This window comes from Paramormyrops kingsleyae, chromosome 9 (assembly GCF_048594095.1).
Source record: "Paramormyrops kingsleyae isolate MSU_618 chromosome 9, PKINGS_0.4, whole genome shotgun sequence".
NCBI lineage: Eukaryota > Metazoa > Chordata > Actinopteri > Osteoglossiformes > Mormyridae > Paramormyrops > Paramormyrops kingsleyae.
The window spans coordinates 603,905-618,621 of record NC_132805.1 but is presented as its reverse complement, the minus strand read 5'-3'; the positions used below and the strand labels follow the sequence as shown (position 1 = coordinate 618,621).

The window sequence follows — 14,717 nt, the reverse complement described above, 5'->3', positions numbered from 1 at the left end:
CTAAGCACTTCTTACTGTAACATACATAACAGATTCCAAGATATAGTGCTATAGTGCTTCCGTTATAAATGACCGACAGTAAAGTTACCCAAACACCACACTGGGCCTACTGACAGGGGAAAAGATGACTCACATCCCAGGTTATGCTACAAAGGCCTTATGTCAACCATTCCTACCAGTTAGTTCACTGTACGGCATTACGAATTAATTAGCATACACGGATACACATTGTGCACTGAAAATATATTTTAAAAAGGGTGAAAACTGTACAAAAAGTGTTAAAAAGCTGAAGGAACCCGAAAGGTTACGTCTTCCTCTTGCATGTCTCAGGCACCAAGCTGACGGTTCTGCTGAGCTCACAGAACCTCCGGTCCAGCTGCTCCAGTGCCGACCGATGCCGGGTTCTGGTCTCCTCTAACTCCACGACAAGGCATTTATTATTACGCAACAAAGATCTGAAACGGAAGGTCAGAACACCAAATCAGGACGAAGACCACCAAACGATCCAGTTTAATGTCATGCCTTCGATAAAGGGCATCGACTGAGTCAGTGGTAAAGTGTGTCATGCGAAGAGGTAGGTCAAGCAGAAGCTGGTATGTGTGATTACAGTCTGGCTGAAGAAAAGGGGGGATTTATTGAGCATTCTGTTCTCTGTCTGGGACCTGCCTGTGGCTTTCCTTTAGCATGTCAGCCAGCTCCTGCACCTTCTCTGCCTGCTGGAGCCTCTCCTTCAGCTCCTCCACCTCCCTCCTCACACCTTCAGCTGTGCTCCTATCCTCTGGGCAGGGACAGAAAAGCACACAATCACAGGCCCAATAATTCCATATAAGCTAACTAGTTGTGCTGGACAGCTATATGCTAATGCAAGAAGACATGCTACCTCAACGGCTGTATAGTTCCACCCACCTACAGCCTCGGGGACTCTGTCCATCCGGCTGTCCAAGAGCCTCTGATCTGATTTAATAAGCCGCCGCTGCAAAGACAGGTTCTCCTCCAAAAGGTCCTTAAGCTGCTGATTTAACTCCTCCTGAAAACATAAAATACTATAAGCCAGACCAAAGCACAAACAAAGCATCACAGAACAGATAAGAAGGCTAAACATGAAGTGAGTATATTGGTCCTATAAATAATAGATTTGTAAATGTTTAGGACCATCCTTCCATAGTCTAGCCTAGTATACATTAAGTTTAGGGTCTCAATCTTACTATGGAGCTCTGAGCTTGTTCCAGCTGTCGGGTAAGGCGCTGGGCCTCTGACTGATGTTCCTTTGCTTCTCTCTGTCGTTGGGTGTTTAGGTTCTCAATGTTTGCTTTCAGAGATTTAACTTCCTCCCGTGGGCCTGAGGCATCCTGCTCCATTCCCGAAAGGATCCGAACGGCTTCAACTACACAATTTGGAAGAATGATTTAACCTTACTTTAGAGTTGTATTAGTGGTTAAGCAGGTTCTGCTATGCAGGAAGGTTGTGGGGAGGGTGTCCACATACACGTACCCAGGAATGTGCGATTGCGCTGGAGAGATGTCTCACCCCTCCAGTGCTGATCCACGAGGGCTAGCAGTGAAGCCAAAGGTTTTCCATAGTTGCTATCAAAGATAAAGGACTCCTGTTTTGGAACAGAACAACACTCAAGAACCAAGCCTGAAACGTCAACAAACGTGACATTCTACCATTTGGAGTGATTTATTGGCACTTTTCCACTGCCACCAGGAACCGAGCCGTACCCAATCCATACTGCGATATGGTGCTTTTCCACTGCCACCAGGAACTGAGCCGTACCCAATCCATACTGCGATCTGGCGCTTTTCCATTACAAAGATGCAAGTTGTGCCTGAGCCATAACCACATTGACAAGGCCCGGCTTACCAGCAAGGCCAAACTGAGCTGGTTGCATCTCATTGACTGAAATGCACAGAGATACTGGTTTTCTGCACATGGATATCTGAAGGAAAAAGCATATATTCTGTATATTATTATTAGTAGCATTGCACAATGCAATGTAATAATGTATTCCTGATAACTCAGAACTTGAAAATTTTCAACCACCTACTTAAAGTACTATAGAACAGCTGGACAGAATGAAAATTTACACAAGCAAACGCTAATCTCACTAGGGTTTGAGGCTAACATAACTCAGACGTGCTAGCAGAAATTAGCAGAGAGTAGAAAACAAAAGAAAAATAAAAATGTGCACATACTGTAGTAAATCAGGATGTACACCGCGTGAACAGTAATTAAGCACCTCTTCGGTTTTACATCACTGTCACTCTCCAAACCCGGCACCCGAGCAGAGCCTTATGCAGTGGAAAACTGAAGCGAGCTGGAACTGCACTGTAACTAGTCTCTCTTCGCAGTACGACTTGGGTACGGCTCGGTTCCTGTATGCTAGTGGAAAAGCACCATATGAGAATTCAAAGTCTCTCACTCGATCTTTGCTCTTTGCTCCTGGAGCTGAAGAGGGTCTGGGACAGTCTGAGGGCCAGCCGCCTTGGTTGGTAACACGGGAAGGCCGGTTCATTACTGGGGAGGCACTGGGAATGGAAGCTGATGGAGGGTCTGCTGCATGAAAACAGTGACAGATGTACCATGAAGGACTTCAAACGAACAATGAACCAATCCATAATATGCATTCTGGGAGATCCGGCAAAAGTCAGTCAATAAAAGCAGGAACCCTCAACACGCTCTTTCCTGTGTACTTCAGGCATGCAGTGTGGTATAACATCCTCAAACAATGGCATCTACATACTGCTGTATAGATGCAATTCTGCTCTCACCAGGCACTGGGGTGAAGGTCCCATGAGCCGCTATCCTGACCGGGGCCTCAGATATGATGGGGTCCAGCTCTTGACTCATATGTACAGGGTCAATGAAGGTGACCCTTGGGCCCTTGTCAGTCCTTAACACACGCCCACCTTCACCCAGATCTGTAACCTGTGGCTCTGTACCGCACTGGTGTTCTGATGGAAGACATAAGACATGAGAGAAACCGTTAACCTAGTCACATGGCACTTGACAAGATCCTGACAAATTTAAATGGTTAGTTTAGCTCCTCCGAGTGAGCTTGATGGGTCGAACGGCCTCCTCCTTTGTAATTTATGATTTTTGGAAGTTGTCCAAGTGACCAGATAAATTTGTGTGAAAGATGTGAAATATTAATGTCCAGATTAAAATATATACAGTACTGTGCAAAAGTCTTTAGGCAGTCCAAAGAAATATTTGAAGATATTAATCTGGGTACAGTAAACTTTTGCTCAGAACAAAAAACACATTTTAACATTATAACATGTGCAAATGAAGAGTAACGCAATAAAAACTAGTAATAATTTCTTCCATTTTGCAAAAAGTTACTGATATCTTTTTGGATGTTTAGATGAACATCGCTTCAGTTCCCAAACCTCTCCTCAGGGGCACCTCAGCCGTTCTATGAGTTTGTTACACTTCATATCCAGTTCAATTAAATTAGTTTAAATCAATGGGATAGTAACTAGATACTAGATATACGAGGTGTGCTAGTGGCCAAGTCAAAAATACATGGGTGTATTGCATGGTTGCTGGAGGTAATGGGGTGATTTTAGCAGAAGATCTGAAATGGCTAAGCTAACACACTCTGATAGGCATAATAGGATTTAAACAGCATGTTCTTTGGCTGCCTAAGACTTTGCACAGTTCTGTACATCACACAGCTAGTAAGGGTGCCTGCTGAGGAAACGGCAAATCTTGCATCAAAGACCAGTGTCTCCCCCTTGTGGCACTGCTCCATATCAGCTGAAACGCTGACGGAGGTTCCAAATTTGTACGCCCTTGGACTATCGCTCGTCTGGGTTCAGAAGAGCTGAGCAAAGTACGTACTCAAAAGCCCTTAAGTCACTCTGGCATCGTGTTTTTAATAAAGCCATACAGAACAGTGGACCAGAACTTTTATTTTCAGTGCTGCAGCTGGCGGCTGTCCCCTTGGAAACGCACCGTTCAGGATTTACAAAGCTGCGTCACATCATGTGACGACACTATAATGTAAAGGGGGGCGGGAAGCATATGAAAATAAGGCAAGTAGGGCAACACACAGAGGGACGCAACTATTACAAAAACCCAGAAACACAACCTCATGTCCTACCCAGACAGGAAAGCCGCTTACATATTAATAACTGAATAACCATCTTTAACCCAAATGTCTGTGCATGTAAAAATGTCTGTAATATGTTAAAGGAAAAATATACATGGCACTGAACATGACCCATTTAAAAAATGATTTCACAGTTATCAAAACCATTATTAGTACTGCACTTATCATGCATTATGATTGCAACTTAAACTGCACACAAGTATAAAGACTGCAGTTAAACCAATTACCTGCAACAACAAATTAAAGTTATATAAAGAAGATGCATATAGCTGAATACTTACTGGTTTTTATTTCTGGAGAATGCCTGAGAATGAATTTAGCAGAATCCTGAAAGAAAGGTATTAGTTATTTATTCAACGATCAATGAGACAAATCTTAATTTTGATATTATCATCACTTTCTAATTTTTTTCATTATTTTAGTAAGCCACATATCTGTTACAGAGAGAAAGCTCACCTGCTTTGTATAACGGAAATTGTCAGCATGGATTTGACAGTCATCTTTCCTGAAGTTCCCTAGAAAATAGAAAATTCACTGCAGGACAAACTAGACATAGTTAAAATTATACTGCAGCCACAATATTTCTGGCTGGAACTTCACATCCTGGCATAGAAAGGGATGATGGGGGGCCACTGATGTACCACTGATGTACCTCTGATGTACCTCTGATGTACCTCTGATGTACCTGTCAGTCACTTTAGAGACCCACTATAAACATAATAAACGTCATTTTGGGAAGTCGATCACTTTTCAAAACTGGCGATTTTCTTTTTAATGATCAAACGTGGGAAAAAACTTTGGGAAAACTTTACTTGAAGCAGTCATCTACAATGCGTTATAGATAGGCCTACCTACATAATGATGCATTATAATGGTCAGTACAAGAATGAATAAAACACTAAAGCATCTTCTATTGACAGTCATAAGGCATTACAGTGTTGATTATAATGCTTCATAAGCTCCAATGAAACTCATCTAAAATGCATTATAGATACCTTCATAATGCATTATAATCAGGGGTGCACATAACTGGTACGCAAGTACGCATTCACCTTTAAAAACGATACGTGCCACAATTGACTGTTTGTAAAAGTGCAAATGCGAAGTTGTTTTATATGCATTTGCGCTGCTATGACAAGAAAATACCTCGCATTTTAACCCGTATACCGCAAATGAAGTCGAGTTAGCATATAAAGATTAAAATGCATTATATTTTGTTTTCATAGCAGCGCAAATGCACATAAAATAAGTCCGCATTTGTGCTTTTACAAACAATCGATTGTCGCATGTATTGTTCTTAAAGGTGAATATTATGTGCACCCCTGATTATAATGGCTACTATAAGCGTCATTGTATTCATAGTGCATTATACATGAAAGCTTCACAAAGCAGGCATAATGCATAATATACAGGGCTATAATGTGTTTTTATAAATATTTTTAGCCATGTTTATAATGCATTCATAAAGTATTATGATGTGTTATGAATGTTCAGAGATTCTAATAAACATGGTATTTATAGAAAGTGTAACCAAAACTTTGTTATATAGCAATACAGTTAAAACAGTTACCATATTCCTCCAATAAATCATAGAGTTGGCATTCTGGCTGCTTATTGGTGGAGGACTTCAGAGGTTCACTCAGATCCAGGTTACCCTTAGCAACAAGGTTAAGCACGGCTTCATCGTTGTCATCCAAGAAGCAGCGCTTCTCGACCATTCGATTCACTAAGGCCGTCCTTGGCTGGCTGCTCCTGAAAAGAGCTCACGATGTTATCAGAGAAACCCCCTTAGAAATGTTAAAACCAGCTCTACAAACGGTATTATTTACCACGTTCACATTTAAGCTGATTAAGAAATTGCATGTTTCAGATGCTTTTATTGTAGCTCGAAGGCACATTAGTACTAGCACAGTGCTTTACTGTACGTCACCTCTTGCTTCTGCCTGGAGGAAAATCAGCCACTTGCCCTTTGTCAAACATGGCATCTGTGGGGAAATGCTGTATGGACACCTTTCTTTCACTGTCTCTAACTGGACAGTCATCTGAAGGACAGAACATCACGCGTCAAACATAGAACATGCAGTTACACTTATGGATCAAGCCAGATGCATAGAATTCACTATTTAAAATTGCCCAGTTAATTATGCCAAAGAGATTGAAATACATTTTATGTTTGATATCTGGTTGCTGTTTCAGAAAGCAGGATATCTTGCTTAACCAGATAACAGATTTATGGTAATCCGGGCTAAATGTAACTGGACAAAAACAAAGTTAATTTAATCTGGGGTATTTTATAGCCAACAAGTTATCGAGCTAAGCAAGAAATGCTGCTTTCTGAAATGGCCACTGATATGGCATTAAACTGACAAGGCTGTGTTATGGCCTCAAAGTTAACACTACTGAACAACTACAGAGATTGTTATAAGTAGCTAATATTTGGGATTGATGGCATTCGGTAAAACCTTGTGTTTAACCTTGATTTGAATTGAGAGCTAACAGCAAGCTCTGTATAAATGTAGGAAAAAAAAAATAAAATCTTTATGTGTCAGTACTGTAAAATGAACCTTAGGACACAGCTGTGATATTTCACTCTTAGGACTCATTTCTTGTGTATTTGGGAAACTGTTTCTCTTATGTTTAGGGCCGACAAACATCAAGTTCTGTAACTATGAACTGAAAAGCTGCGCAGCCTCCTAACTACACGGACGAGCTTCGGTGCGGAGTCGACACGTACCAAGCTTGCGTAGGTTGGGCAAGGCGTGCACCAGGTACAGCCGGTAGTCTGGGGTGTTCCTGACTATGGGATTAAGTCTCAAATCCAACTCCCTCAAGGCCTTCAGCTTGCACAGGAAAAGAACATCTTTCAGGGATGAGATGTTGTTGTAATACAGATTCAGTACCTCCAGCATCTGCAGGTGTTGAATCCCCTATGGAACAAGCGCATCACTGTTTGAAAACAACTAAATGCAGGTACGAAAGATGTGCAGCCCAGACCCAAAACCCAATTAACATCTCAACATAGCTAACATTAATTATACACTGCTCAAAAAAATTAAAGGAACACTTTGAAAACACATCAGATCTCAATGGGAAAAAAATCATGCTGGATATCTATACTGATATGGACTAGGTACTGTAATATGTTAGGAATAGAAGGATGCCACATTGCTTGATAGAAATGAAAATTATCACCCTACAAAGGGCTGAATTCAAAGACACCCCGAAAATCAAAGTGGAAAAAATGATGCGGCGGGCTAGTCCATTTTGCCGAAATTTCATTGCAGCAACTCAAAATCGTACTCAGTAGTTTGTATGGCCCCCACGTGCTTGTATGCATGCCTGACGATGTCAGGGCATCCTCCTAATGAGACGCCGGATGGTGTCCTGGGGGATCTCCTCCCAGATCTCAACCAGGGCATCACTGAGCTCCTGGACAGTCTGAGGTGCAACCTGGTGGCTCGGATGGACTAAAACATAATGTCCCAGAGGTGTTCTGTTGGACTTAGGTCAGGCGAGCATGGGGGCCAGTCAATGGTATCAGTTCCTTCATCCTACAGGAACTGCCTGCATACTCCCGCCACATGAGGCCGGGCATTGTCGTGCACCAGGAGGAACCCAGGACCCACTGCTCCAGCGTAGGGTCTGACAATGGGTCCATGGATTTCATCCTGATACCTAATGGCAGTCAAGGTGCTGTTGTCTAGCCTGTAGATGTCTGTGTGTCCCTCCATGGATATGCCTCCCCTGACCATCACTGACCCACCACCAAACCGCTCATGCTGAACAATGTTACATGCAGCATAACGTTCTCCACGACTTTTCAGACCCTTTCACATCTGTCACATGTTCTCAGTGTGAACCTGCTCTCATCTGTGAAAAGCACAGGGTGCCAGTGGTGGATCTGCCAATTCTGGTATTCTACGGCAAATGCCCATCGAGCTCCACAGCGCCGGGCAGTGAGCACAGGGTTCACTAGAGGACGTCGGGCCCTCAAGCTCAAGTACGTATACATACCTCAACAGACACCAGAGCATTGTGGGACAGGTCCAAAGATTTAAGGCGTACAAAGTTCTTCAGAGAGTTTCCCAGGTGACGGATTTTCCCTTCGTAAGTTCCCGGTAGACACAAAGACCTGACATCCGCTGAAAGGGTTTCATACTATTTTAATTAGCAGCAAAACGTGTCCCGTGTTTATACCTACTCTGGCGTAACCATTGCATTAACATTATCTATTTAGCAGCTAAAGCTAGTTGACTATGAAATGCGTGCAATCCATTCAAAATCGGTAGTTATAACTGAAATCGCAGGTATTAGACCAATTACAGTCAGAATACTACATATGTGGAATAACAAAAAATAGGCTGGTGTAGTATAAAAGAAAACGTGTTGATCATTTAAGCCAGCTACATCATTTATTTCTCATTGTTCTGTCATGCCTGGTCTTGCCAGCATTCTGCCCGCTGTCGTATCTCCCAGGATCTATTAGTCAGATACGTTTCCCTCTAGGAAAATCACGTAAATGCCACTCTATAGATATTCTAACGTGGAACAAAATAAAATATTACTTTACGTATAACTACGGCAGAAACCTCAACATTAAAATCCCCGTATTACCTAAACAGTTGTGATGAAGATTAACTTTCCGACGTATCCACCTCTCCGTTACTGACAGATACTCCGGCGCCATGTTTTCAAACGGGGGTTGGGGCGCTGCGCATGTGCGTTGTGGCCGCCGGGCTGCGAATGAGGGACCGTACTCTCACGGTCCGGAGAAAAGCTGGGATCCTTCCGTATTTACCGGCTGTTTGGGAAGGTACGTCGCTCCTCGGTTCGTTTTACAACACCCGCTGATACAGGCATGGGTGTTCACCATTTGCGGCGCCAAACATGTGAAGCTTGGCGGCATTGGTAGGCAATTGTTCTATTCGGTCCCTGCGACACTGCTCAGATTAAGCGTTTAGAAGATAGATGGATGGATTGAAGTTCTATTCTGTCTGTTTTATTCACTTTTATGCTGGTTGCGCGTGTGTGTGCGCGCGCGCGCGCGCAGTTGTCTTATTTGGTCTAATAAACTGTTGATTGTTAACATTCACACCTTTATTAATGCGCTGAAATGACGGGTTACTTTCAAAATTCTTATAATTCAGTGAAGCGAGGTCCAGCTGATGTCGATAAGCGACGATCATGAAAAAACATAACATCTTAAATAACCCCCCCCCCCAAAGAGAAATGCATTGCATTGTTGCAACTCTTTGTTCAGTTAGCCTCACATTTTAATTTTTTTCTAACTTTTAAACAATGAGCTAATGCCTTCTAATAATCCCCCAATTATTGTAAAACATCATACACAACTGTGTAGACAGTTTCAAAACAACAAAACACAGCAAATTATATTTCCTAAACAGTCCAAACGAATAAATGTTGCCAACATTTGTTACATTTATTTACTGTTGATAAACACAATAAAGATATTTTGTGTTGGAAAAATGAAGGAGCTTTGCAGTAATTCCATGGAACTTAGCATTCACTGTTTTGGTAACATTTGGCCGGAGAAGCTGGGTTGTGTACAACACTAATACCGAGTCTGGCAACCCAGGTGTCGGCGGAATATCCCCGATATACTCTATCAATCCCGTTGTATCGGCGGCGAGCGCCTGAATCCAATCTGGCAGCCCATGTATCTCGCCAGAGAGCACACCGAATGTAATCTGGCAACCCGAGTCTCACGGCGGCGTGCACCTCGAATCCCAGAGGTGGTTTATCTGGCAACCTCGGATCCAATCTGGCACCCCCGGTACCGGCGGTGCCGTCACACCGTGCCGAGCCCCGCAGATTCTACACCGCGCGGCGGCTGCAAGCGTATGAGAAAACAAGTAACTTTGTAAGGACGGGATTGTGTGCTGGTAATGTAAACTCCGTTTGTCACTTTGGTTTTGTGTACTCCGAAACCAGCTAGGCTATAAGACAGAAAGCTGAAGGAAGGATATTACAGCATTTGTTATTGGAGCCTAATAATCAGCTCGCCGGCCGGATAACTTCATCCTGCTTTTCCGTACTTCACTGCTGCAGTAGTACAGTACGTTCCGGAGCCGAGTGAATACCACGGCATGCAGACACACGTGGAAAAGGAAAAATAATAGTGGTTGTTATTGTTTGCTAATTATCTCGCTAAGACTTGGATGGAAGTTTTTTTAACCGTCCGCCCACCGATATTTGCTAATCAAATCAAAAAGTTCTCTAAAATGACGCTATGGTGGAAGCACGTTATTAACATTAATACTGCCGCATACGCCTGGTTAAATGTCATAAAATGGGATTTCTGTGTAATTGTGTTTGAATATGATCATCAGATATAAGGTGGATGACCGGTGAGTTAGTTGCAGAACTATTACGCCTATATTGGAGTGAAATGTTACAGTCTACGTTGATTGATTGATTGATTGATGATTGATGAAACCCTTTATTGCTGTTGCAATACACCTTGTCACTAGTCACAAGTACCAGCGAAATATTGGCCATCAACCCGACTATACATATACAACACACGTAGGGGGTAGACAGGTCAGGAAGACAGGGGACTATAGGAAAACTCAGAGAAACAAGATTACGCGAGGAGAGTGGAGGTGAATAAAAAAAACAGCCCCCAGACTGTACTCCAGTAGGGAGTACAATATAGGAACAGAGAAAAAAAAACACCTCAGCAATAAGTACATAGTCACCACAGCTCACAACACCAAAGTCGAGACTTGCAACAGGGGTGGGGAATGGGGAGGTGGAGGTAGTCCAGCATAGACAAACAGCCATCCGTTCCTGCAGCCAGACGGCGCTGTACAAGGACCCGCTCGTTCATGCTGGGGGTATGAAGCGGCGAAGGCGTGGGATGGGGGTAGGGTGTCTAGGGTGCGACAACAACACAGCACAAAGATTTTTCTCATGCTTTTTGAATTTATTAATAGTAGTTATAGGCCTATATGTAATTTTTCTTAGTAGGCAGATTTTGTCTCCAGTCACAAACACCTAATTTGAAGTAACCAATATTACTGGTTCATGGGCAAGGTTAATCCATGGTGTTACAATCGAAACATAATTATGTCCCTGTATAATCCTACCTACTCCATGATCTCTCAGTTTATGACATGAGGGAACTTCTGACACGGTCTGTTATGTAATGGAAATTTACAGTTTTAAACATTAGATTGAGGGAGCAAGTTGAACCCCCATTAAATCCTTAAACAATTTATAGCATTCCACGGATTTCCTGATTGACCTTCGCAGATAATCTGGTAATAAGACATTTTAGTTTGCATGTTAAAATACAAGGTAAAGATCAGGTGCCATTTCGGAATGTCTGTTTCAGTTGTCATGTGCATTTTTCTGATACTTATGTCTGGACAGATATCTGTGGACATGGATTCCTGAGTAATCTAACTCACTGGCTTTCTCCATCAGGCATGTGTTGATGCATCAGTGATGTTGGGAAGTGCGTGAGAAGAAAAGGTGGATAATTGCAGTGCAACTTTTGGGCGTCGGTCGCAGCTCCAAACTCGTGATTGATGGCTGAGAGTCTAGGTCACTGGATTACTGCATTCTCAGACATTGCTCTGTCTCTCACTGCCCTGTACACTGCTGGCTGTCTTTTCAAGGTAACTGTGTGTGACAGTGTGGGGTGGCTTTGAACCTTTATTACCGTATTCTCGATTGCTGGCTGTATTTAAACTATGTTTGAGTACTTGTGTTTGAGTGAAAACTTGCCTTTTTTTAATAATTCAAATTTTTATTAACTTTAACAAGGTTGGTTCATAACAAATAAACATCCAGTGAGACAGTATACCAGCACCACAACTGATATTAATAAAGTGGCTATATAAAAATAAATTAAATTTAAAACAAAAAGGGGGGGTACACACAGATGGAAAGCAGCTATAGTCACAATATAAAAAATAAAGATACGGTAATCATATTTCAAGATCATGAGACAATGAAATGTGATTCCAAAGTGATCCCATATCAGCCTCATTTCATAGTTTTTATCTGTCATGCTAATTAACATGGATTCACATGAGGCGGTTTTGTCATATAATTGAACCATTCTTTTAAGTCTGAAGGTTTAGGTATTTTCCAGTCCCTGAGGGCTGTTCTAATGTAACATCAACCATAACTCCTGAGAGTTCCTCTCTTGACAAGTTATCTGCTTGTGATCTGTCGTCGAGTAGACACACTCTTGGAAATACTGGCAAAGCCTTGTCCAGCCACCTCCTCACGTGACTTACGATTGAAAACTCATCTTAGCCTAGTTAGCCTTTAGTTTTCCCTTCCTGTTGTTCACAGGAAGTAGACCGCGCCATGATCACAGTTAAGTTTAAATTGTGTAACACTGAGAAACGGGCATCAGTGTGTCAGGGTGTTTTTCCTCTCTTGTGTGGTTTGTCCCATCCGATCTTCTCTCTGCAGGATCACCGGGCCCCGGCTGTGGGGCTCTTCCTGGTTGGAATCTCTGCAGGATTATCTTCACTTCCTGATTCCAGTCTGCTACCAACATGTGTCAGGCAGGACCTGGAGTGGGCGGGTGAAGCGCTGGGCCCGGCACTGGTCTCCTGCGGCTTCCTGTGGCTCAGTGAGGACCGACTGACAGCCCATGTCCTGCTGGCCTGCTCCGTGCTGCTCCCCGGGCTACATGATTGGCTCTCTCAGGAGGGCCTGGCGTCTCTGACACGCTGCCTGGCCCTTTCATCACTGTCCTGCTCGCTCACTGTGAGCCTCTTCACAGGCAACGCTGCTGGGGTCCTGGGAAGCGTGGCCCTTTGCCTGCCTGCTCTTCTGGCCCCTAAGGCAGGAGCCAGTGCTCTTCCTGGTTTCGTTACAGCTGGGACCAGAGAAGAACCATTGAACTGGCTCTTAAAATGTTCATTGGTGATGGGATGCCTGTCCACAAAACAGGCACTCTGTACATACCTTCTGGATCTTAATAGGGGAGAGTGAATTGTACCAAATATCACAGACCTGAAAAAACTGAGGCTTTGGACCCGTGTGTGGTGAGGAAGCTCCCAGTCTTTGTATGAATTCACCCAATAGGAGCCCTTAGTTTAGCACATGTCCCATTGGTTACTACTTAATGACTGACAGCACAATACAGTTCCCTGCACTTCAAAGTGCCTTTTTGCTGTTCGGTCCTATGAGAGGAAAGTTCCCCACCCACCCCCCCGCACAGATGTGCTTTGCATGTGCGCTGACCTACTTAATCCGCAAGCGAGAACCCGCAACGAGAGGCTCGCATTACAAAATTCACACCCACAAGGTTCAGATAATAGTGTCAGTATATTTGAGAGAGGTCACATGCCTCGTAGTGACAGAGTCATGCCACTATGAGAGGCCATTGTTGCTGGGAGGTGGGGGACACAGTGAAGCTCATTGTTCTGGGGGAAAAGAGGCACAGAGGAGGACTTCCTGTCATCAGATATCTCTGTGACTGATCACATCTTGGTTACAACTCTAGTTAAACTAGACTATTATAATGATATTTATGTTTGTTATTTTAAAGTTAGCCTCCCATATTAGTTGGACTTTTCCAGAAGTAGTTGTTCTGCAAGAGTGAATTGTCATGCGTGACTCTGGACAGGTTATGTGCAGTAATCGGTATGATTGATAAGGATCTCAGTAAGCGGTTGGTGAATTTGCTTATTCTGCTGTCTCATCACCATCGCGTGTGTGTGAACCAGAGACTTTGCCTTTTAGCCTTAAAAAAAACCCTGTTTTTCATTACAACGCTGTAACTGGAACGTGGCGCTCACTGAAACCGGACAGCCGGCAGCATGTTTTGGGAACGCACCTCCTCTGTGTTTGCGAGTGTCTTTGGGGGCCTCGTGTGTGCTTGCTGAGCGGCATGGCCTCTGCTGACACAGCCGCTCTGCATTAGCAGCTGGAGCAGAGAGCCCCGGAATCAGCAATTAAGCCCTGGCATGCGTCCCAGTGTGGGTGCAGTACACCCCCGTCAAGGCCACATATAATGAGAAGCCTTTTCTCTTATCCTGTTTAGAATTCCGGTGCCTATTATTCAATTTAAGAACCTATTAACAAGAAAAAATGCAAAGTATTTATATAATGTTGCAGTTGCTTAATAAAATAAATCAGCTAATATTTCACCATGTCATTTTTAATGATTTTTTTTTTTTGCTTAAAATATTTAATGTGCAAAGGTTGCATGTTTTGAGATAAATAATGTGTGATAAATCATGGTAAAAATGCATTTTTTTAGTTAGCTGTTGAACTGGTGTAAATAGTTAATAAAAGATTGCTACAGAGAGTCTGGGATGCTTTCGAAGGGATGTACCTGTGAACTCTGTCTAAAATGAATGAGCATAAAATAGAACCGTCATTCAATATAATAAACCTGAAATCCCTCAGCAAATCACACTATGAGCGTAGTTTAAAATGATAGGTTTAGATACAATATCCCTGGTTTTATTTTTCTCTTGAAGATCTGTAATCATTATGCAACTGTAATTCTGTTTCCTTTATACTAATAATTAAACGGAAATCCCTTCTCGTTTTCTGTCTGAATGTGCTATATTGTGCTTTTTGACAAGCATGTTTGCGTAAAATA

The 14,717-nt window shown here is 42.9% G+C and overlaps 1 protein-coding gene and 1 long non-coding RNA gene across 5 annotated transcripts; one reads left to right on the top strand and one right to left on the bottom strand.

Moving 5' to 3' along the window:
- Window positions 1-228: 228 nt before the first annotated feature.
- Window positions 229-9,147, bottom strand: cep72 (centrosomal protein 72). 4 transcript variants are annotated; one of them, XM_023824306.2, is made up of 14 exons: window positions 8,732-9,147; window positions 8,132-8,259; window positions 6,852-7,044; window positions 6,048-6,159; window positions 5,688-5,863; window positions 4,574-4,632; window positions 4,399-4,444; window positions 2,772-2,954; window positions 2,423-2,556; window positions 1,492-1,603; window positions 1,206-1,384; window positions 907-1,027; window positions 667-778; window positions 229-455 (listed from the first exon to the last, which is right to left on the bottom strand). In XM_023824306.2, exons 1-14 carry the CDS (start codon window positions 8,802-8,804, stop codon window positions 305-307), a joined length of 1,779 nt encoding a protein of 592 aa, XP_023680074.1. In that variant the 5' UTR covers window positions 8,805-9,147; the 3' UTR covers window positions 229-304. The 4 variants fall into 4 exon arrangements, with proteins under 4 accessions (XP_023680074.1, XP_023680075.1, XP_023680072.1 ...); XM_023824307.2 differs by having other exon boundaries at window positions 5,688-5,869; window positions 6,852-7,026; XM_023824304.2 differs by having other exon boundaries at window positions 5,688-5,869; window positions 8,732-9,146.
- A 708-nt stretch (window positions 9,148-9,855) lies between these two features.
- Window positions 9,856-14,670, top strand: LOC111850428 (uncharacterized). Its single transcript, XR_002839791.2, has 3 exons — window positions 9,856-10,020; window positions 11,567-11,760; window positions 12,569-14,670. It is a non-coding gene; the product is annotated as an uncharacterized lncRNA (long non-coding RNA).
- The last annotated feature ends 47 nt before the right edge of the window (window positions 14,671-14,717 follow it).